At 42.1% G+C, this 24096-nt stretch overlaps 1 protein-coding gene across 1 annotated transcript; it reads right to left on the bottom strand.

Moving 5' to 3' along the window:
* Nucleotides 1-154: 154 nt before the first annotated feature.
* Nucleotides 155-18368, bottom strand: E2f6 (E2F transcription factor 6). The gene is made up of 7 exons (XM_005327368.5): nucleotides 17971-18368; nucleotides 12442-12496; nucleotides 8213-8429; nucleotides 6969-7124; nucleotides 5362-5476; nucleotides 2731-2878; nucleotides 155-2266 (listed from the first exon to the last, which is right to left on the bottom strand). Exons 1-7 carry the CDS (start codon nucleotides 18364-18366, stop codon nucleotides 2220-2222), a joined length of 1134 nt encoding a protein of 377 aa, XP_005327425.4. The 5' UTR covers nucleotides 18367-18368; the 3' UTR covers nucleotides 155-2219.
* Nucleotides 18369-24096: the final 5728 nt, after the last annotated feature.

Here is a 24096-nt window from a genome sequence, read left to right as displayed (position 1 = left end):
GACCCCTTCGGAGCTCTTAAAAGAGGAGGGCTGCTCAAGTCACTAGCCATACCCATCAAAGTCAGCAGGGAAGGTGTGGTAGATGAAGAAGGGCTACGAAATTAGCCCTCAGACATTTGTCAGTTCTAAAAAGAAGACACTGAACACCTGAAGATGGAGTGGCGGAGCTACTTCATTTATGTAACACATTTACAATTTACATAAGACTTTTGCTGACATGATTTCATTTTACCCTCAGAACAATGTATAAGGCAGAACATTCATCACATTTCACAAGTCAGGAATTGCTGCTCACCTTTGGCAATGCTTCCTTGGTTTTGGGACACTATCTCCTTTAGTTTTATTTCCCTGTTATTTCTTCTCAGGAAAGGCTCTTCCTTCTGTATTCCCCTTAAACACAGCTGTTTCTGGGCCTCTCCTCTTTACATTCTCCTTAGATGACCTCTTCTACTCTCAGATTTACAAGATCACATGTCAACTAGTATCTGCCCAATCTACTACACAGAGCTCATATCTTTCCAAGAGCACCTGACCTACACATATACAACCTCCTGCCTGATTTCTCACTTCCATGTTCACAACTTTTTTGAAATTTTTATCCCACCCTTGCTATTCCTCCTGTGTTCCCTATCTTGTCAAGCCATACTACCAACTAGTCCAGTGACCAGTGCCCCCTGTAGCTTTTCTTTGGCTGATTTCAAAAGACAACTTTTTGTCTAAGTCAGAGGGAGAAGATGCCTCAAGGCTAGTAGTCCCCAAGCATATAGAAATTAAAAAGCAGGGACTGTGGGGGGAGGAGCTGGTGTCCAGCAGAGGTCAGGACTGGCAAAGCTGCTGAGCTCAGAGTATGTGAATCCACTATTTTGTAATATTTTGATTTTGGATCCCTATTGTAAATCTTTTTATACACAGTCTTAATTTCAAGTTGCTTCAATTTTTTCCTTGAAAGCAAAAGAGGCTTCAGATGCTCACAGAATCCTGTGCGACAGACAAGCCAGGTTTCATCCACCTCATTCTGCAATCATGCACTCACTAATCCGTCAGACATTCACTGAGCACTTCCCATGGGCCAGGCATGGTGCAAGGTGCTGGGAAATAATAATGATTATGACAAAGTCCCTCAAGGAGTCACAGTCTAATGGTAAACTACTGAGTAAACTGAGGCACAGAGTGGTAAATGACTTACCCACTGAGGTAGAAATAGCTAGGTCTTGGAAAGGTGGGACTAGAGCTGGAGAGAGGGGAGGATACAACTCATGGTAAGTAAAACCCCTCTGACTGAGGAGAAAGGCTGCACACAGACACATATTACAAAATCTCTTGCAAAAAGCTTAACAGTTTCCAATTTCACCATGATTGAATTCATGTCTCAGTGAATTAGGCCTGATGGCATTTCTGTACTAACCCCCAAGGATTTGGGGCATGCCACCAATCTGCTGGGACACAATAACTCTGTAGGCAGCTCAACATCAAGAAGCATCCGACTCCAATTTTAGCACTGGGATCCACATTAAATTACTTCAATTAGTATTATGAACTTAAACATATAGCACATTTGTGAGACTTCTACATGTAGAAGTTTGGAAAAACTCTCCTCTAACCCTCATCCAGAGGATTCTAATAAGTTATATAGGTTCCAAGGAAATTAGAGCATTTGTCTGTCAATTTTCATATATACATTATTTTGGCTGTACAAGAGCAAAAAGTGTCATTTAGATATATTTCATAAGTAATCTAAACATTATACAGATATATACAAAAACACCACATTTAGATCCGTGCGTACACCTGGCCAATGTACAACACTCAACTGCAAACGTGAACCAGTGTAAGGCAATTATTTTTGTGATATACAACATAATCCTTTAAGGAAGGCAGAGTCCACGAAGAACTGTCTGTGCCAGGCCTGACCGTCTGTTTTCGTGATACTCTTTGTGAAGAAGTTATTTCAGGAGGCAAGATGTCTATTTCACTGACGAAATGCAGTGAACAATTATAAAAAAAGTTCTTTTTGAATGCAGAAACCATAATTACCCAGTTATCTAAGTAGGGAGCTACTTGAAGACACTAGTGGCCTTAATGCTGCTACTGACTGAGAATGAGAGCACTTCCTGGATGACTTATTGCTCTGAAATTCAAATTGATGCATAATTCATCCACACAGGATGTTCCAAAAAGAAAAGGTAAAAAAATTTCAACCCATTAATTCTCAAATGCTATCAGTTGTTCACTTCAAGCACGTCTTCACCTTGCTGAAGATTTTCTCCTGAAAAAGAACAGATAAGAGAAATTCTAAGTGCTATCTTTCTTAAAAAGCGGGTGGCCAACAGAGCCTGCAATTCCACTGCTAGAAAAGAAGAACTGTACACAAGCACCAATCTCTCACATCAACAGCAGAAGACTAATGTTTTCAGCCTCAAGAGTAAACAACAATTCATATCTATAGCAGGAAGCACTGTCAGAGAATGCAGAAAGTCCTCCCTACTCAGAGGCCACAGCCAGCTGGTGCCCCCATGGACTGACTATAATGTTATTTCCACTACTATTAAAACTATGTGGAACTTAACTATGAAGGAATATTCTTAACTACAGTAACAATGACCTTGCAATTATTTTTAAACTCATGTTTTTGTGGATAGAAGATAAAAAATAATCCTCAAGCTATATATAATACACATATTATATACATAAAATCTTTACTTTCTTTAATTGCAAAATTGATATGCTTACCTTTCTCAGGGTGTTCTGGATGTTTGCTTTTAGATGAAGAGGTTCCTACCCTGTCAGATGTTTTGCCATTTGAATGGTTTTGCTCCACTTCACATAAATACACATCAATGGGTCCTCTGGTGCTCCTTATGTGTACAGTGATAGAGTCCTGGCAAAGAACACACAAAAACATCAAGACGAACAAGAGCAGCCATTAACACAGTTTTTCACGTCCTAGACTGCAAACCTTCCAAAAAACTCAAGTTCTTGTAGCTTTCCTTCTACCCTATCTTTAAAAAAAATCATGTTCTCAGCTGTAGTCTCATTAGACCATTGGCAAACTCAGTTACAATAGCTACTTGATCATGCAGTAATGGTAGAGCTGTCAAGTGGATACTTTGTTTCTCAAGAGCCTATCTTTTTCTACACCAGGGGTTGATCCTTTAATAAGGCTGAACTTCAGAGTCAAAAATCAGTGTTTTGATGACTAAGAACCATGGAATACTCTAGGATCCCCTATGATAAGGGTGTATTTGGATTTCCAGGCCAATCAAGAGGTACTGAGATAGCAGGAAGGGTTGTCCTTCAGTTGAAATAACCAAAAGAAAAAAAAAGTTAAAATACACCTCAGGCAATTTAAAACCTCAAACACACAAAGAATTGCACACAATGGAGTATTATTACCTAGGATTTTTCAATATCCTTTGGCTTCCGGCTTAGCAGGAACTATTATAATACTTTTCCCACAAGAAATCAGGAAACTGGTTCTTCTATTGAGAATCAAGCTAAAGTTGTAAGGAGCAGTTCTACTTATGGTTCCTTGTCTTTTTAACTGGGAGTTGGTCTGACTCTGAATGAAGTCCATTTTCTCCCCTTTCTTAGGGAAGGCCAGGCTGGACAATGCAAATTGCTGCCCTACCTGTTCCACCTGCTGTGATCTCAGACAAGTAAATTTGGGGGAGATGTAGTATCTCAGAGGGTCTTAACACCTCATATGTCAACCTTGCTGTGGCTTCTGGGTACCAGAAAGGTGGGCTAGAGAACATCTGTGCTCAGTGCTGAAGTGCTAGTTTAGGTCTGGTTTGAGTGGTAAACTCTGTAGTATTCTAAACTCTGTAGATATTTCTTAACAATGGAACAACTCAAGATATTGCTCTGAACTGGCAGCCAGCTGAGGAATCACTCATTAAATTGGGGGCAAGCAAATTTCTCTTACAGAGGGTGAGACACAGTAAATGATTCTGGCTTTGTAGGCCACACTGTTCCTTAACAACTACTCAACTTTGCCATTGTAGTGTAAAAGTATCTAGAAGCAATATCTAAACAAATGGCCAGGTGACTGTGTCCTGAGAAAATTATTTATAAGACCCAATTCCATAGAACCCCACCCCACCCCACCCCGCCCCAGATATTTGTGGATTTAAGACTACACTGAAACCAGCAGGCTCTCACCTACTGAGCATGGCCCACAAGAAGGCCTACGAGCAGACTTCTACACGGGTCTTCAGAGAAAGTTTGGGTATGATTAAAAGGCTTAGCAATTATAGTCTGAAGCAATTCAGACCTTGGGTAAAAATCCAACTACATCACTTCTAGCAGAATGGATTATCATGCCCCAAGGTAAGATATAGCAAAGGATTACTGGTTATTTATTTAAGAAAAAAAAGTTTCAACATCTGTGAAACAATTGATACTGAATATACCTAGATACTTGGCATATATCTAAATCCAAATAAGACAACTAGAAAACCTCACCAACAAGTCATAATCTGGCTGTGACTAACAAAATCAAGCTGCTTGCTAATGAATTTAGAATACACTGTCAGGTAACATGTGGTCCCACTTTGACAGGGTGCTGCTGGGGATAAAAGGAGAAGAGGACAATGCGAATATTCCTTGCTAAGGCAACGATGAGGATTTGCTACGTGCACATGCACCGGTCTATCAGGCTGTCTGGACTTGATGGTCTGTTCCAAGAATGACCATCTTCCTTGGTTCTGACTCCATCCTTACCAAGCAGCCTTCTGATGACAATTATCTTTCAGTATAAACTTTCCTGAAAGGGAAAGAATGAGCTAAGCAGCTGGTGGCTGATATTTCTATTTATACCGAGATTTTAAATTTATAACTTAGTTTTCTAGTTTGTTCATAATTAGTCTTGTATGAGTTTTGTTAGTAAGTTAATTCCCTGAAGCCTTGGCTGTGACCCAATCTCACTTTTGGAACACCAAGACTAAGGCCAATTCTTGGTGGCTCCTCCAACAGCATTATAGCACCATAGTTAAGAATGAACTTTGAAGCCAAACTTCTTGCATTTTAATCTAGTTCTGTCATTTACTGGGTTATCTTCAGACTGATTTATTTTTATGTGGTGCTGAGGATCAAGCCCAGGACCTTGCCCGTGCTAGGTGAGCGCTCTATCGCTGAGCCACAACCCCAGCCCCTGCTCTGGCTCATTTTTAAGTCACAACAACTACTTTATAGGTGTGTTAGTCAAAACAAGTTAAAATGTCTGAAGTGCCTTGAATAGTACTGGATATAGAGTTAACTATACATAATGCACAGTAAGTTATTGTGACTATAATAAATCACAGGCCTAGCAGTTATCCCACCTCTTTCCTTAAATATTTGGTAAAAGGAAGGGCTACCTACTTCTTTGGGAGCTGGAACATCCAATCTGGTTTCTTCTGGAGCTTTAACAGCAATAACAATCTGTTCGTGGAAGGCTTGAATGCTATGAATATCTTGATACGTTACATACGCTAGTGTAAAAATCAGTCAAGGGTCTCTAAGCAGAGTGCTGTATACTGGGTAGATAATTTAGCTCTTGTAATAAAAGAAAGAAAGTGTTAAAACATCTTTAGTTCTTATGAGATGCAAACCAATATCTAAGGCAAGCAGGAAAAAAATTATTTCATACTTGGAAATGTCACGATGACAACTTCTAGAGAAGAATATTAATTAAGTCTGAGTTTGTAACATAAACACAATTCACAAAGGTGCAGAGATTCTCCTTTATAGGAGGGGGATATATTCTGAGACCCTAGTGGGTGCCTAAAACCACAGACAGTACAGTACCCTAAATATACTGTACTTTTTTTATACATATATACCTATGATGAAGTTTTTTTTTATAACAGGTAGATTAATAATAATAAAATAATTAAAACAATACACTGTCATAAAAGTAGTTTAAAACATATGAATTATTTCTGGAATTTTCCATTTAACATATATGGACCACAGTTGACTGCAGGTAACTGAAACCACAGAAAGCAAGACCATGAATACGGGAAGACTACTATATTCAAATTCACACCCGTTCCCCATTCAGGGAACTTTGGGAAAAAACATTCTGGATCTGGAGAAGAATCCCCTAACATGAAAGAAAAATAATCTATAAAATGTAAAAATTTTTACTACTTAAGAAATATTTTTGGTTACCCCAGCATCCTTCCTTCCTGTGTACTTTGTGGCTGGCTGCAGTGATGTGAGCATGCTTTGTCTTCCTTCTAGTAACGGTACCATGGGAATAGAAGCTGTGCCTGCCAAGGGAAGTGTTAAGCAAGCTGGAAGCATAGGGCAAGTCAGAGTCATTGACACCCCCACAAAAGGCACCCCAAGGGAACAGGCATGAAGGTCCAGGGGACCCAGAGAAGGTCAGCACCAAAACCAAGCCTCTCCTCAGTCCCAATATTGAGCTTCAGAGGAGGGCAGATATCCAGCAGTAGCAGGCTAGTGTGGATGGGAATGGAAATTCCTTTCGTTCCAGAATAAACTTTACTTCACAAATTAAGGAAAACAAGATTTTTGTGAAAAGTAACAAATATTTTACTATGTAGTATAGAGTCCACAAAAATAAGAATGAACTTGTTATTTTAAGTGGAAATTTCAACCTGGATTTGTCCCTGTATATACCATGCAGAATTTAACCTAAGAAACACCATACAAAGATGCCCAAAGCAACAAATGTATTTATTGCTTGTGTAAAACTGAGGTGATAGCACCAAATTATACTAAAACTTTTTTTCTTTTTGGGAGATGAGTCTCACTATGTTCAGTAACTGTTGCCCAGGCTGGTCTCAAACTCACGATCCTCATGCCTCAACCTCCTAAGTAGCTGGGGTTACAGGGGTGCTCTGCTTTGCTTGGCATTAACTTTTAGAAGTCTAATTCAACACCTAAATCCCCCAAATGACTCTACCACTTAATCTCTTCTGGAAGCAGAAATTTTAAAAAGACATATACTTAAAGGATATCTTTCATTTTCTTTATCATCTGTTAACTCAAATAACTGTTGAGCACAATCCTTAATTAACTCATCCAAAGCATCTTCCATTGCTGATAAGTCTGAAAGTTCCTCTTGCAGCTTCTTTTGTTGGGGTACTGCTCCCAAATTGTTAAGATCAGATCCTCTTAAAAGGGAAGAAGAAAAAAAGTCACCATTAATAACATATAATTGCAATTGCACATGTGAAAAACAAGGAGTATCGGATACATGATAGTTTCTCTGCTAAAATTCTATGGGTCTATATTTTTCCTAGTGTGCATGTTCTACCTGAATATATTCATTATTCTTAAGAGATCTTTTATTACTAGTGGTTACTACAGTATGGTATAGCTGAACAACATTTGATATGCACTTTCTCCCCCATTAATCTTCATGATAAGGAACAAAAATAGGGGAAAAGGCTGTCACCTTTATCCTCTGCTTGCTAGTTGTTCAAATCTAATTCTAATCAGTGTTTCAGAATATAATCCGACATGAACCTCTGAAGCAAACACATTCACATTGGAATTCAATCTGTATTGTTATTGAAAAATAACCTCTTCTAACATTTAATTACTTAAGAGTCATTTTATGGTTTTTGCATTTTTCATTTGCCTGAAGGCATTTATAATTTACAGGCTAGAACCCTTTCATCTCGATCCAAAATACCTGCCCTAGTTTAACGGTTTTTTTCTTATGCACATGTGCATACACATACACATGCCTCATGTATGCCTTAATCCCAAGGCCAGACTCTCCATGGGATCTTTTTAAATCATGTCTAGTCTATAGCAATTGTCTTTTCGACATTAATTCCAATTTCTTTCTTTCTTTCTTTTTACATTCAGGCCAATGTGTTATGGAATATTGATTCACAGTTGATTTGCATCCTAATTATCTGGGGGACTAAGAATCTGATTCCTGCCCCTCCCCCCACACTACTAAATGACAACTCCTGGGAAGCCTGTAGGTGTCTATCAGACTGCTTTGTGACAATCAGTTTTCAACCTTAACAGATTATATTTCCCCCTGACATCAGCAGAACTAAGGAAATACTTAAAAACAGCAGGAAAAAAAAAACCTACATAAGCCATTTTATGATCTTGAAAACCAAGAATCATGCTACTTTGTTTATATCACCAACCATTGCTAATACCTCACTTGGTTCAAGTACGGGATCATTACTTAACAAGGGGGGGGGGAAAGGCAACGAAACATTTTTGACCAACTCACATCCATCGAATATGGTTCTTAGATTTTTTCTCAACGAGGTCAATTCCATCTAAGACATTGGTAATGTCATAGACCCTTCGTTTTCGAACTCCCAGTTTTGTTGCAACCTTGTTTAAGTCGAGAATGCCCCCAGGGGCAGATCTGACGAGATCCATAAATTTTCGAGTTAAGTAAACTAGTGATACATCAAAACGAGGTCTCTTCACTTTTAGAGCTTCTGGGAAACAAACACATTCATAAAATTTCAAGTAACATTTCTCAAATCATTTAAACATTCATTTCCTCCTGATCAGAAAGTAGATCCTTAGGGGGCCAGGGTTGTGGCTCAGCGGTAGAGCATTCGCCTAGCATGCGTGCGCCCTGGGTTCGATTCTCAGCACCACATAAAAATAAATAAAGGTATTGTGTCCAACTATAATTAAAAAATAAATACTTAAAAAAAAAGAATGCAGACATAGAAATTTATACACACTGACCAAATCATAGCTAATTTCTATGAAATCAATTTCTTGAGTTGGACAAAAAATTCATAAGTCTATCCCAGTTCTCAACAAAGGCTTTTGGTTTCCATAAAGGAGTATTTGAGATATGCAACCAGTTTCCCTTGAATATATTTATTTTTAGAAGTCCAAACATTTCTGAAACAGGATTAAAATTGATGTTGAACATTAATTTTCTCTTTTGGTCTTTAAGTATACTTTAGAGAACAAAGACAAAGACCTGGCTTTTATTATTACTATGTTTTGATGTTTCTATTCATGCCATAGGATAACCATGTCTGATGAAGTATTTGAAAGTCCCAACTAGTTTTCTATTAGGACAATTATGATACATTTTTGAGGAAAAGAGGTACATTTGTTTTTTAAAATATTCATTACTGGGCTAGGATTGTGGTTCAAGCGGTAACGTGCTCGTCTGGCATGCGCGGGGTGCTGGGTTCGATCCTCAGCACCACATAAAAATAAAACAGAGATGTGTGTCCACCGAAAACTAAAAAATATTAAAAAATTCTCTCTTAAAAAATATTTATTATTCTATATTAATAAACACATGAAGGGAAACAAATCTCTTTAATTTTACTCATCTACTGTGACAATTTGTGGACTTCATGCAACAAACCCCAACATATTTGCATGTCAATATGTAGATATAGTTTTTACAAGCAGAAACAGCAAGGCACCATCGCATAACATGCCCTTTTAATGCTGTGCACATTCTGACAAGTGTATCCACTATTCCTAACAGCTGCATATTTGACCACATGAAGTATCTGCTGAGGGGATCCTCACACTGGCAACTCAGACCACTTTGTTATAAAAATTATTGTATGCACCCTTAATTCTTTCCTGTAGACAAATTCCAAGATGTAGAACTGCTGAGTTAAGAGTATTTTTAAGGAATTTTGATTTGTGCTACTAAACTGCTCTACAGCTTGTAGGCTGTATCATTATGTAGCATATCAGGGCTTTATTTCATGTGCCTGAATATTATCATCTATCTTTTCTAATTTGATACTACAAAAAAGTTCTCATGCCAGGTGCAGTAGCACATGCCTATAATCCCAGCAGCTTTGTAGGCAGAAGCAAGAGGATCACAAGTTCAAAGCTAGCCTCATCAACTTAGCAAGATCCTGTCTCAAACTAAAAAAATAAAGAGCTACCCAACCTCCCCACAACCAGAACTCTTTCTTAGAACCACTCCAGAGTCTTGTTCCATTTTTACAAGATCACTGGTAGTTGTTCTAAGAACAAAAGCACATATTTTATAATATTAACATTTTCCCTATGACACTCAATTCCTAGACTTAAGATTAAACAGGAATAAATCAGGAATTTAACAGTTTTTTAAACTGAAAGTAGACAAAAGGAGCAATTTCATGACAAATCAGATTATAAATGAGAAATTCTAACTTTAAAAACCATATATTTAATTACACTATTAACAAAAATTGAGTCTCATAAATCCAGGATAAGCACATTCCTAGGATATTAACCACATAATAAAGAACAAATCTAACTCAACACCTACACCATGAAAGTTGCCACAGGGATATAAATGCGAATAAAAAGATCTTCAGGGCATCTCAGAGTCTAACAAGGAGGTCTATTATAACCCTGAGCTAAGTGCTCAGACAGGTGTGCAAAGTCATTTGAGAACATGAAATACAACCTTTACTGGAGTAGAAAATGGAGACACCTGATAGGAGCATGCTGGGAACAGCACAGAAAGATGAGGAGATGTCCCTACTGTTGAGGGAGGCAGAGAAGACACCAGGTCTAAGGACAAAGCAGCACTGGAAAACAAGGAGCAGTCATGGAACTTGCAAGCAGTGCAGCCCCAGGGATAGATGAGGTCAGCAGGGTACTGGGGATGAGGCTGCAGCCTTAAGCAAGGGGCAACTTGAAGACCTTGTCTTTTTATCAACTCCTTTCTCTACTACCTTGTCATTTTGAAAGACAGCAGGTGTCCTATAGATGTGATACAAATAAATAAAATCAAATATGTGAGTAGTTAGGGTTTCTCTACAGGCCATACAGCACCACTGAAGAACTCAGACTGAAAGATATCATAATCCCATTTCTGCATTAGAAAAATCATACTGGTTGCAGAGGGAAGGGGTAGGCTGAATTAGGCTCTTAAGCCACAAGTGTGGAACTGAATCTTGACTTTCAGCAATCTTTCTGGACCTCCATTTTTTCACTTTACAAAATATGGACTATAGCCAGGCACAGTGGTGCATGCCTATAATCCCAGCAACTGAGGCTGAGGCAGGAGGATCACAAATTCAAGGTCAACCTCAGCAACTTAGGGAGACTCTAAGCAACTTAGTCTCAAAATGGAAAATAAAGAGCAAGGAATGTTGCTCAGTAGTAAAGTGACTCTGGCTCAATCCCCAGTACCAAAATAAACAAATAATAGTTGATACCTGTATTTTGAAGTGTTGTGATAATTCATGCGAAGAGCTTAATATAAATACCAGGTGTTGTATGAGGTCAATAAATGTGAAATGGCATTTTAAGATAGTGGTATGAAAAAGACGAAAAACACCTCAAAGGTAAAGCTGACTAAACCCAGAGACATGAATACTGCAGCAGGGGTTAAAGAAAATTAGGATGGATATAGTTATAAGATTTATATTTAGGCATCTATGCTCTAAGACCCCATTAGGGATCAAATTAAGAGGAAATCAGGGGTGGGACAATTTATCACAAAGATGTCCCAAAGAATAGGGAACTAGGGCACCTGATACCACAAACCTATGCAGAGGTTTAGCCGGAGTCAATGGAATTCCAAGCAAGAGACTGTCTTCATGTGTACTGCTAAATGTCTTAAATTTTTTAGGAGATAAATAATATACCTCACTGAGGAATCTGAGGAAAATATCCTCAAATGTAGATTTTTCAGTTCATTTTCTGCAGTCCTGGTGACTGAACCCAGGGCCTCAGACATACTAAGCAAATACTCTACCACTAAGCTATATCCCCAGTCAGTTTTTAAATTTTATTTGAGACAGGGTCTCAGTAAAATTGCCCTGGGTGGCTTTGAACTTGCGATCTTTCTGCCTCAACCTCCTGAGTAGATGGATTAAGGGTAGGTGCCACCACACTCAATTTATTTTATTTTAAATCTAAATAAACAGTTATTTATCTATTGATGAGATACAAGGTGATACTTTGATACATGCACAAACTGCTGAACATTCAAATCAGGCTAATTAGCATCTCTATCACCTCAAATATTTATCATTTCTTTGTGATAAGACCATTTTAAATTCTGTCTTTCAGCCATTTTGAAACACACATTAACTATAGTCACCCTGTGTGTAAGCGAACACTAGAAACCATTGCTCTCCTCTAACTGAACCATCAATCAAGGTGTCTCCTTCCCATCAACCTCATACCTTCCTCAGCTCTGGGTAAACACCATTCTACCATCTCCATAAGTCTGATGGGTTCAGATCCCACCTGTGAGTTATGTGTATTATTTTTGACTGTTCTTTTAAAATGACATATCTAAAGCAATGGGAAATGAACTGGCCTTTATGCACATCATTCAGTTCACAACTTTCAGGACATTTTACTAAAAATTCAAAATCACATTTCAGTGTTCCAATAGTACATTTTGTTTATTATTTTGGTTCTCACAGCCTCATGTACATTTAAAATAAATCATTTTTACTATATTAAATTCAACTACAGAATGTAAAATCTATTCAGGAATCAACTTACTTCTCATGGACACATATTGTACGTTATCTTCTAAATTAATCCTTATTTTCGATGGCTGAAAAAAAGAAGATATAAAAATTTAATTTAGCAATTTAAAAACAGCATTTTACTGTATAATACAAAGCCTCCCCACTCTCACCTTGAGGTAATTAATTTGGGTGTGAGAAAACTAGTATGTCCAAAATATAGCTATTCTACTTATAATCATGTCTGACAATGTTCACAGATTTAGGTTTCTCAGACTACATGAGCTCCCTATGGAAGTAGGAAAGAAAGGAAGGGAGAGGATGAAAATATGTACATAAGAATTTATTACTGAATACATGCTAATGTATTGACTGCAAGTATAAGGATTAAAAAGAATACAATGATCATTAAGACTGTCGGCAACTCTGGAAAGCTCAGCAGAGGTAGAAGATAGTCTCAACCACAAATGCTCACCCCCTGCTATTTAAGTGGATGGTCCCAAAAAAATTTGCTCACAAACTCTGAAGAGTCAGCCATGCATTACCATTATAATTAACCTAAGAGTGGCAGCACTTCTAATAATGGAAAAAAATGCACACTAGGAACCTTGGTTTCACAGAAATAAAATTTTCTTTTCAATTCCTGAAACAAGTAGGAAATTAGTAGCACCTTATCAAGGCTCTCACCATTTGCCAGTTGCTTAGAGATTATCAAAGTTTGCATATACATCTGCAACACATTTAGAAACTGCCCCCTCCCAAATAAAATAAAATCTTACAATAAAACCATGTGAATAGAAACCCACAACGGCCTTGTCTTAGAAAGCATTATCAAGATGTTGTGTTTCCAGACAGGCTATCATCAGTTCTTGTCTTAGTGAAAAAATTGTTCTATAAAGCACAACTAAGGTAGTGATTCCCACAGGTGCTCTAAGGGGAGAATCAACAGGAGTATCGTGAATGCAGCCAGTCAGAGAAGTCAAAGATGAGTTCACAGGGAAAGTGGCCTGCCACTGAATTTTGATGGGTAAGCCAGATTTTGTCTCAATAATAAACTATGGGAGGGGAAAAAAATAGGATTCCTAGTACAGGAAATTAAATAAAGATGTGAGAATACAAACTGCATAGCGCTTTTTAAGAACCCACCTGTGTGACCATGTGAAAGTGACTTGGTTTTGAAGCTGACAAGCACCATATAAAGATCATGCTAAGGAGCCTGGACTCATGTCACATGCAGTGGAGAATCACCAAAGATTTATGAACAAGACTGTGATATAATCAAATTCACAGTTTAAAAACATGATACAAGTAGGATAGAAATATGGCAAAAGGACTGGGGTTGGGGAGGAATGAGGTCAGGTAATGTGATGGTTTAGATATGAGGTAATTCCCCAAAGCTCTTGTGTGAGACAATGCAAGAAGGTTTAGAGGTGAATGATTGGGTTGAGATGTAACCTAATAGTGCCTTAATCCCCAGATAGGGATTAACTGGGTGGTAACTATAGGCAGGTAGGGTGTGGGTCTCTGAAGGTGTGCCTATGGAGTTTGTTTTGTACTTGTTGAGCAGAGCTCTCCCTGCTTCCTGGGGTGATGTTCTTAGCCACTTCTTAGCCTCTACCACACTCTTCAACCATCATGTTCTCTGCCTCACCTTCAGCCCAGAGCAATGAAGTTGGGCGTCTATGGACTGAGACCTCGAACCCAAAACAAATTATTCCTTTTCCAATCACTCTTGTCTATCTTTTGGTCACAGTGATGAAAAAAACTGACTAAAACAGGTGAGCAGCTAAGAAGCTGTTTACATCAGTGCTGCAAATCTTTGGCATGATGATTTCCTTATCATTTACAACAGACAATAACATCAGGGAACAAGTGACCTTAACAGAGAGGAATTCTGTTTAGATAAGAGTTCCTCTGTAAAACTAGTTTAGATCTGACAGGAGCACTAGGCCTGCAGGGGTATGATCACTGCTGCTGGGAATGCCTGTCCTGGGGGCAGGGACTATGTCTGCCAACCTCTCTTCAGCAGCGCTAATGACAGTGACTTGCAAACACAGCATACAACAGCAGAACACTGGAGCAGCCCAAGGATAGTAAAAAAACAGACAAGTATGACAAACTGTCAATGCTGTTTTTACATTTAACCCCTCTCTTCACAGAGTATGAGATAAGGGCTAGCTATTAGGACAAGATTCTTGAATGAAAAAACCCATCCTTACCACAATGATGTGAAACTCATGTAAACAAACATCATAAACTGCTACACATGCGCTCATAGGTGCTTTGTTGCATAGGTTATGGTTTTGGTTTTTTTTTTTTTTTTTTTTTTGGTAGCAGGGATTGAATCCAAGGGTGCTTACCCATTTAGCCACATTCTCAGTCCCTCTGTAATTTTGAGACAGTCTCATTAAGTTGCTTGGAGCCTTGCCAAGTCGCTGAGGCTGGCTTTGATCCTCCTGCCTCAGCCTCCTGACTCGCTGGGATTATAGTCTTGTGCCACCATTCCCAGCAGAGGTTCTGTTCTTAAAGCAGAGTGTATGCCAAGCCCTGCATACACTGGTTTCCAAACAGACTGCCTATTGTCTGCTCTCCCCATATTCTAGAAGGGAATCTTTTCTGCTCTTTACCCTTCATCCATAGGCTGGGACAGGGACAATACCCTCAATTAGGTATAACAACATAAGAAAAAAGGCTTTCCTTTCCCCACATTCTGTAAATGCAGTTCCATTACATACTAGTTACAATGCAGGGAAACACGTTCTAAGCATGTTCATTCATTCCCCGCCCCCCAATATAAAAACACTCTTTGTTTTGGCAGAATCCCAACTCTGTCCACCCCGGAACTAGATATCCTTTATAGACGGCCTGTCTGTATCTTAGTTGCAACATATCCAGAGAAAGCAGAAGCCTTCAAACTGGACATCACAAAGGACAGCCTCAACAGCACACACTTCCCTAGGAACCTACAGCTCCTGACAGGCAAATAGGCATACTTTGACAAGTTCCAAATTATTTCACTACTGCTTCAAATCCCCCACGTACGGATCTACACTTTCAAATTTGAGACCTCAAAGGAGAGCATGCCATGCTTGTCCCTATTATTTGTGGCTGCAGTTTGAAGTGACCTTATAAATATCTTTAAAGGTGGGAGAGAAAAAAAAAAAAAGGTAAATTTTAGGGACTAACATTCAAAGCACTGCCTCCAACTTGATCAAAAATTTCTGTAAAGATGCCTCTCTGTACCAACTCCCTGTTTGGTGAGCAATATACAAGAGCTCTTTGGAAATATACCTTTCTCTGAGGTGACAGTATTCTCCTCACCCATTCAGATTTTCCTTATTTTTCAATAATGCAAGATAACTTCATCTCTAATCAATACTAGTTTCTCTCTGCTCAAAATTCCAGACAATTTTCAAGCTGCTTATCTAGGCAACAAACACTCAACAAGATACACAACTCATTTTTGAACAGCTTTAAAGTACCTACTTTATTCAGAACTGTCTGCAGAATCTTTTTACACAGGTACCAAACAATGTACAACAATAAAAAAAACAGTCACTACACTCAGCAAAGGCTGGAGCAAATAAGCACAGAGTGCTATGAGAACACAAATGAGTGTCTATCCGTCCTGAGTTCAGGGAAGATTCTTCAGACAAGTAACCTATAAATCTATACCTGAAACACCATAGCACTTTTTACACACACAGGAAAATGCGTGTTTAAAAAAGTTTTGTTTTGAAAGGCAGAATAGGCTGTATGGCCTACACGTATGTAGGCAGTTCGACCCAGACCAGAAGAAAACAAATGTGATGACCAGGGGAGCAGAAGAATATGGAAAACTTAGCAACTATAAACAGTTAAGAAAAGGTAAGGGTGAGCTTGTTAAGAAGTTTCTACTCTATCCTGAGAGCACTAGGGAACCACAACAGAGTCCTTTAGCCAAAAGCCAAGATCAGAAACAGACTTTTTAAAAAAATCATTAGTTATACGTGGAGCACACATGGAAAGTGAGGGCAAGACTGGAAGCAGGAAAATGGCTGGTCAGGAAGACACTGCAATAGTCTGAAAGATGGACAATGACAGAGATGGCATGTACTGATGATTAATTAGTTCGACTGGGGGGTCAGTTTGGATAAGGAAAAAGGCAAAGATGATACCTAGAATACTAGCTTGGGCAATGTGGTGGGGTGACACCATTTATTAAAATAGGTCATGGAAGTTGCAGCTTGCTTTGGCAAGAAGATAAATGAATTCCGTTTAGGACGTAGAAGTTTAAATAGGAATGCCTAGAAGACAGCAGGAAAGCTTTGAGCTGGGTTTACAGATTTGAGAGTTGTTATGATGTGACTGAAACGACTAGAGTGAATAAGACTTCAAGGGATGTGTGTATCTTCTACATGAAGTTAAGTGGTTTACCCAGAGTGAGAATTTAGAGCTTTTACCAAATTTTCAAAGATTAAGACTACAAATACAGATGGTATCAGACATCACAAGAGTAATGAATGATCTCCCACATGAAGAAAGTGAGGGGTATGTAGAAAAGTAATCCTGAACAACAGCAACAGGACACGAAGGGGGGGAGGTGGACAGGACAAGAGATCAGATAAGCAGGTGGAGCACACAGCATGTGATATCAAAGGAGTTTCCAGCAAGAGTGAGTGGCCAATCAGGTCAAACTACAGAAAGCCAGGAGTGAAAATGAGCCACCAGAACTGAACTGCTGCTGGAGAACCTGCTTAGGCCAGCCTGACTTCTGCTTAGGGCAGAATTCCCCAGAAGTGGGATGGTGGCAATGAGAGGTGAACAAGTGGACACAAACAACTTTTTCCAGAAGTCTGAGAAGGGGAAGCGATACTGTAAATGGGAGGAGGCAGGGAGATGGATTTAGGGCGTAGTTTAAGTCGTCAAAGATTTATTATCTCGAGTCAGGCATGCTGAGGTTCAGAAAGTTTTCTCCACTTACTGTCTAGACACAGGCAAGTCATCTAACATCCTCAAGTCTGTTCCGACAACTGTAAACAGCAGTAACCGCCTCTTAGGGCTCTTGTGCGGAACTGAGATGATGCTCACCCCTTACTTGGCACGGGGATTGCACACCATGACTTTGGTAAATGTTTAGTTATTGCCAATTCTGGGGAGAATCCAGCCAATTAGTCGAAAATAGGGAAAGAAACGGGAAAGGATGGATTCATCAGGGGGCTCCGACAACCGCGAAGCACAGGGCATCGGTCTAGAGCAAGCACACGACTCAGTCTTCCTGTCATGCCTCCGTCAAAACGGACAGATCGCGCACGCGAAGGGAAACCGCGGGGTGGCGAACGAGAGCCTCGGGCAAGGTTCAGGATGGCTGCGGCCAGTGGGAAAATGAGCGGGAGCAGAGAACAGACGTCGGGCTGCAGCGGGGCCCCGCGGGCCGGGCCGACCCAGGCGGCGCCGTCTCCCCGCGGCAGCCCGGGCGTCGCGCGCAGGTGCAGGGAGCAGGCGGGAAGCCGCGCGTCACGTGACGGCGCCCCGGCCGAGGGCCGAAGGCCGTGGCCGGCCAGGCGTCGCCGTCCCAGCTTACCAGCAGGCTCTCCACGTTGATGGGGTCGCGGCAGCGGCGGCGCACCGTCTCCTCCGCCGGGTCCACGAGAAGGCTCGGCAGTCTCCTCGCCGGTCGCTGCTGACTCATGCTGCCGAGCGGGCGCCCCGCGCCCCTCGCGCCTGCGAGCTCTCCCGCCTTCTGCGGCAGGATCGAGCGGTACCCCCGACGCGCCGGCTTCTCGGTGCCGGGCACGGAGCAGGCTCGCGGCCTCCTGGAGGGCGCCGCCTGGCTCGGCCGCCCCGCCCGCCGCGGCCCCAGGAGCCCGTGAGCTCTCGCCGCCGCCGCCTCCGCGAGGGGACGAGGGTGACCCGCCGCGGTCAGGACGCCGGTCCCGCCATCTTCCCGCATGCGCAGTGCGCCGCCCCGTCTGCGCATGCCCGCCGCTCTCCGGGCGCTCCCACGCACTGGTCCGCGCCGCGCGCCGGCAGCCGGGAAACCCGGAGTGCGGAATCCGCGAAGAGGATGGCGAGGGAAAAAGAAGAAGTGGAGCGGGGATTCCGGGACCAGGAGCGGGCGAGAGAAAGGAGGAGGCGGGGAAGAGCGCAATCTCTCCGCCATTCTCGATGTCAGTACCCGGGTTCGGAGCGTTCAGGAAGGTCATCTGATTCCTGATGACATTCACACATCTCCTGAGCTGACTGGCGCGGGCGGTCGGTGAATGTTGGTTACCCACCGTCCTGGGATTCAGTGCTCCCTTCACTCCTTTTTATTTGAAGAAGCAATTATTGATAGCGCATGTGTCAGGTATTGGGTTAGACTCGGGAGATGCTGATTCGAATAAACAGAGCATTTTAAGCTGAATTCATAAACTGTCTTCTGGCTCCCTCTTCTTAAAATTAGAAGACTGAACCAGTTATTAATCTCTGTCTCAGTTTTCTCATCTGTAAACTGGAATAATGACAGTACTTACCTCAAGGTGGCAAAGATTAAATGACTGAATGAGTAGATCACTTAAACAGGGACTAGCACTTTTGCATAAAAAGGTAATACAGCAGGTTCCAGTGGCCCACATCTGCACTGCAATCCCAGCTACAGGGGAGCTGGGCAGGAGGATTACAAGTCTTGAGGCCGACTTGGGCAAGGTAGTGAGACTCTGGTTCAAAGTAAATAAAACATGGATGGTGGATGTCGTCAGTGGTAGAGTGCTTGCCTGCATGTTTGAGACTCTGGGTTCCATCCCCTGTGTGTGTATGTGGTGGGGGGCAATGCATGGAAGTTCAAGGTTTGCAGGGAGTCACCAAAGTTCCTATCGCCAAACTAGGGGCTTCTAATTGCCAGCCAAGAAGCGAAGCCAGTGACAAGGCTTCCTCAGGAAGTTGGCTTTACTAGACTGTAAACTTACCGAGGTTAGAGGTCTTCTCTAATTTTTATGAGCGTCTAGCACAGAGCCTGGCACTTGGCTCTGTGTTTGCTAAAGGAATTACTAGATACCATCTCACTATAACATTGCGTTTTGTTGCAGAGTGGAGAGTTACCCAGAAGAGTTAGGAGAGCCTTTACCAACTGGAGTCCCCAAGAGCAGTAAGTTCTGGAGACGGCATTGTGTTTTAATGCCTGGCATTCTGCATACATTTTTCTCATGTAAATTTCATATCAAAACTGGAGACTAGGTACTGTTCTGCCCAATTTCCAGATCAGGAAAACGAAGATCAGTGAAATTGCAGAAATTACTCAGTGTCCCAGCTGGAGAGTGGGGAGGGGCAGAATTTGATTCCAGAAATGAGTATTTTAATTGGCTATTCGGATCACCAAGAAGAGTTTTCGACTATATTTTTACAGCTAGAAGTGGGGTTGGGCAAGTTAAGGTGGAATGTCAGTCAGGAGGTGGTGGCAGTTTCTCTAGACTAAGGAGAGAGACTGAGCACAACAGGGAGTGCCACGCCAATGGTTCAGCCTGCACACGCTACACCTGTGGCATGACTGTACCCAAGACAATTGTTCACACATTTTGAGCATCTGACGGTAGGTTAGGTGCTGAGGAGAGAACTGGATTCAACAGAGGTTAGTGTTCCAGAGGTTCCCAGCGTGGTGGACAACCAGAAAATGTATTTACTAAATTCAGATATATCTAACACTGCGGCTGCATACAGGAGGAAGGAAAAACAACTGAATTTGGTATGGATTATAGGTGCTTTTTACACACATCTCCCTGTGGGGTTGGATGTTTCCAGGATATAGATGAAGGTACAGAGGCTCAGAGAGGTTAGATGCTGTGTTAAGGTCCTGAGGGGACTCAAACACAGGACTCCAGCCACCAAATCCTTTGTCTTATCCGCCATGACTAATTGTCACCTGTTGAAACCAAATCCCCGTGTGAAGGCAGGGGAGTGAGGCCTTTGGGGGGTGGTTAGGTCACAAGAGAAGACTCCCCTGGAACAGGATGGTGTCCTTCCACAAGCCACCATATGAAGCTGTAGCTAGAAGACAGCTGTGTATGAACCAGAAAGTGAAGTGGGCCTTCACAGACACCACATCTGCCAGCACTTGACCTTGGGCTTCCCAGCCTCCAGGACAGGGAAAAATGAATTTCTCTTGTATGTGAGTCATCTAACCTATGGTGTACCTTTGTAGCAGCCTGGACATACCTCCTTACCAGTAAGTGTGGCCTGTGGGCCTCGGCTTCACCATCGCCTGGGAGCTTTTGAGAACAGCCCTACCTGATCCATGAACTAGAAACTCTGAGGGTTTGGTTGTATTCTACAAGGCACTCGCCCAGTCCCTTATTTTCTAGATGAGGAAACTAATCCTTAACCTGTCTCCAAGTTCTTAAAACCTCCAAATTGATTCTTGGCTAAATCAAAGCCATGTTAAACTTCTAATGCAGCATTTGGTGTTTGAGGGTTTAGAACAAATGCCAGTGTTCACACTTATCTTTGTCTTCTCTGAGTATGCTGTTAAAACCTAATCCCTAACAGATGTTAATGGTATTTGGAATTGGGTGCTCCAGGAGGTACTTATGATAGAGTCATGAGGGTGGGATCCTCATAATTGCATTTGTGGCTTCATAAGAACAGGAAGAGATAAGAAAGTTAGAAGGCTTGCTGTGCCTGCCATGTGATACCCCTGCAAGAAGCCCTTACCAGACACCAACCAGATGCTGGCACTGTGGTTCCTGGGCTTCCTAGCCTCAGAATTGTAAGAAGTAGGGGCTGGGGTTGTGGCTCAGCAGTAGAGCACTTGCCTAGCATGTGCAAGGCCCTTGGTTCAGTCCTCAGCACCACATAAAAATAAATAAAATAAAGGTATTGTGTCCAACTACAACTAAAAATAAATATAAAAAAAAGAATTGTAAGAAATAAATTTATTATTTTTTTTATTAATTACCCACTCTCAGATATTCAGTTATAGTAACAGAAAAAGGAATAAGACAACATTGGTACCAAGAAGTAGGGCTGTTGGTAGTAATGAATACCTGAAAATGTGGAAATAGCTTTGGAGCTAGGTAATGGGTAGAAACCGGTATAGTTTTGAAATTAACTGCCATGAATGGAACATTTAGGGTGATTCTGTTGAGGGTTCAGAAGGAAATAAAAAGGTTAGAGAAAGTTTTGGAACTCAGAGATTGGCTAAGTAGTTCCAACAGAATTCTGGTAGAAATGTGGATAGCAGTGATCATCTGATGAGGTCTAAGGTGGAAATGAGTAATATTTTGTTGGAAATTGGAGAAGAGACCATCCTGTTTACACAGTAGCAAAGAACTTGGCTGCACTGTGTCTGTGAGCTAGGGCTTTCTGGAAGGCTGGACTTAAGAGTGAAGGTCTTTGGCAGCAAAGCGTTCAGGCTATTGCATTGTTGGTTTTGGCTACTTCCAGTGCAATTCAGGGGCAGAGGGAAGTAGGGTGGAAAGATTTGGAAAATTCACAGCTTACTTGTGTAAAGAGCAAAAAAGGAGAAAGTGTTCAGGAGAGAAAACCAAGGGTGCAGCTCAGCAACCACTTGCTAAAGACATTATCATGAATAAAAGGGGTCCAGGAACTCAGGACAGTGGGAAGAAAGCCAGAGGGCATCTTGAGAAACTTCAAGGCCTCACAGGCCCAAGGGCCTAGGGTGGCAGATGGTTTTCGGAAATAACCCAGAGTGTTCTTTGTGTGCTCCCTGACCAGGGCCACCTCAGGCCACTGCTCCCCCAGGTCAGCACAGTGCTCCACAGCTGCTCTCACCAGGGCTCAACTGCACCCTGATGCAGCTTGTGCTGCTGCTGTGAAGGGTGCAAGTGGCAGACATGGGTGGTATGGCATGTGCTGGTTCTTCAGGTGTGCAGAATGCAGAGTTATGGGGTCGTGGCAGCTTCAGAAGACTTCAAAGAAGAGCCTGGGAGACCCCACAGAGGCCTGCCTCAGGAGCAGAGCTGCCATATACCTAGAGGAATCCTGGGATAAGGGCTGCCCTGGGATCCAGAACTCTAGAGTAGCCATGGTGCAACCTCAGCCTGGGAGGGTGGTGCCCTGCTGAGAGCCATTGCCAAGTAGGAATGACACATCGAAATTTCCTTGCCAGCGTACCCCATGTTGCTTAGAGGAAGGACTCGTGGAAATGGACTTGACATTGCATGTATGCTTGAGAAAGGTGACCCTGCTCAAGGACCAGGGTGGATCCGAGTTTAAGGAGGATCCTACTGGATTAGGGCGGATCAGGTTTTAGGGAGTATCCGGCTCCTTGGGTTTAGGGCGGTTCCAGGTTTAAGGTGTACCGTGCTGGGAATAGGGCATATCCTGCTGATTAGAGCCTGGTGGAGTATGTGGATTTTGCCCAGAACATGAATTTTCCCGAGAATGTGTTTGTAGAGGGCCCGTGTGAGTTCGGGAATAAAGAGTTGCTGTTTGAATCTATAAGGTGTGTGGTGGCTCGTGATTTTGTGCCCAGCCAGACTGCGGCAGTGTCCCGAGACTCCAAACTGGGAGAGCTGACCTGTGAAGTGAGCCCAGGGAGGCCACAGAGACTGGGCTGCCTGAGACCTTGGGGAACCAGCCCCACCCCCTCAGTGCTCAGGATGCCAGACCTGGGGCCTAGACCTGGGGCTTCAGATTTGACATCTGGCCTGCTGGGCTTTGGACTTGCTTTGTGCAAATTACTCCTTTATACTTGCCTGTTTCTTCACATGGGAATAGAGTGCATGCCAGGTTTCCATCCCTCCATTGTTTATGAAGTTGATAGTTTGGTTTGACCTTACAGGTTACAGCTGGAATGAGTTTGTGATGAGTCTCAGATTGAGATTTTGGGATTTGGACTTTTGAATTAATGTTGGAATGAGTTACAACTTTGGGACTATTTAGGTGGAATGATTATAGTCTGAATATGAAGATGTGAGCTCTGCCAGGGTAGGGTGGAAAGCTGTGTTTGAGTACAGCTTCTTCCTCTCAAATTCTTATTGAAATACAATTCCGATTTTGAGGTACTAGAAAGTGGAAACAGGTGTGATATCTATAAGGCAGTTTGGGCTCTGCCCTTATGAATAGATTGGCTAGCTCATGTGATCAGGGGGCTAATAGGATATCCTGACAGTGGGTCGGGTATAAATGAAAGCTTTGGCTGAGTCCTTCATTCCTGCCATGAGGTGCCCTGCACTGCCTCAGGACTCTGCCAGCAAGAAGCCCATTACCAGTTGCAGCCCCTCTACCTTGGATCAAAGCTGTGAGTGGAAGTAAACCTTTTTTTCCTTATAACTTAGCCGATCTCCAGTAGTGTGTTATTAGCAACAGAATGGACTGACATGCTGCTATAACACAACACCAGAGACTGGATTGTTATAATGATAAACATTAATTGTCTCATAATTGGTCATAGTTGACCTGGGAAGTCCCAGGTCAGTGTACTGTCATCTGGCAAGGGCCTTGTTGCTGCATCATCACACTTGCTGTGTTCTCACCTCAAGGCCCCCGTTAGTCCCACCTCCCTCTGCTGTCACACAAGCATTAAGTTTCCAACATGTGAATTCTGAGGGACACATTGAACCATGGCACCTTTGTGATGCCCTTTTAGGCGGTGTTGCCTCTCTCCTGTGCATGCTCACTCCTGCATCGACACTGTTCTGCACAGTGTCTGGTTGTTAAACACGGCTGGTGGGACAGCCAGAGACTACAGGAGGGGAGTCAGGCTGGGGGCGAG

Source organism: Ictidomys tridecemlineatus, chromosome 12 (genome assembly GCF_052094955.1).
Source record: "Ictidomys tridecemlineatus isolate mIctTri1 chromosome 12, mIctTri1.hap1, whole genome shotgun sequence".
NCBI classification, from domain to species: domain Eukaryota; kingdom Metazoa; phylum Chordata; class Mammalia; order Rodentia; family Sciuridae; genus Ictidomys; species Ictidomys tridecemlineatus.
The sequence above is the reverse complement of the archived record's forward strand: the minus strand, read 5'-3'. Positions and strand labels throughout refer to the sequence as shown.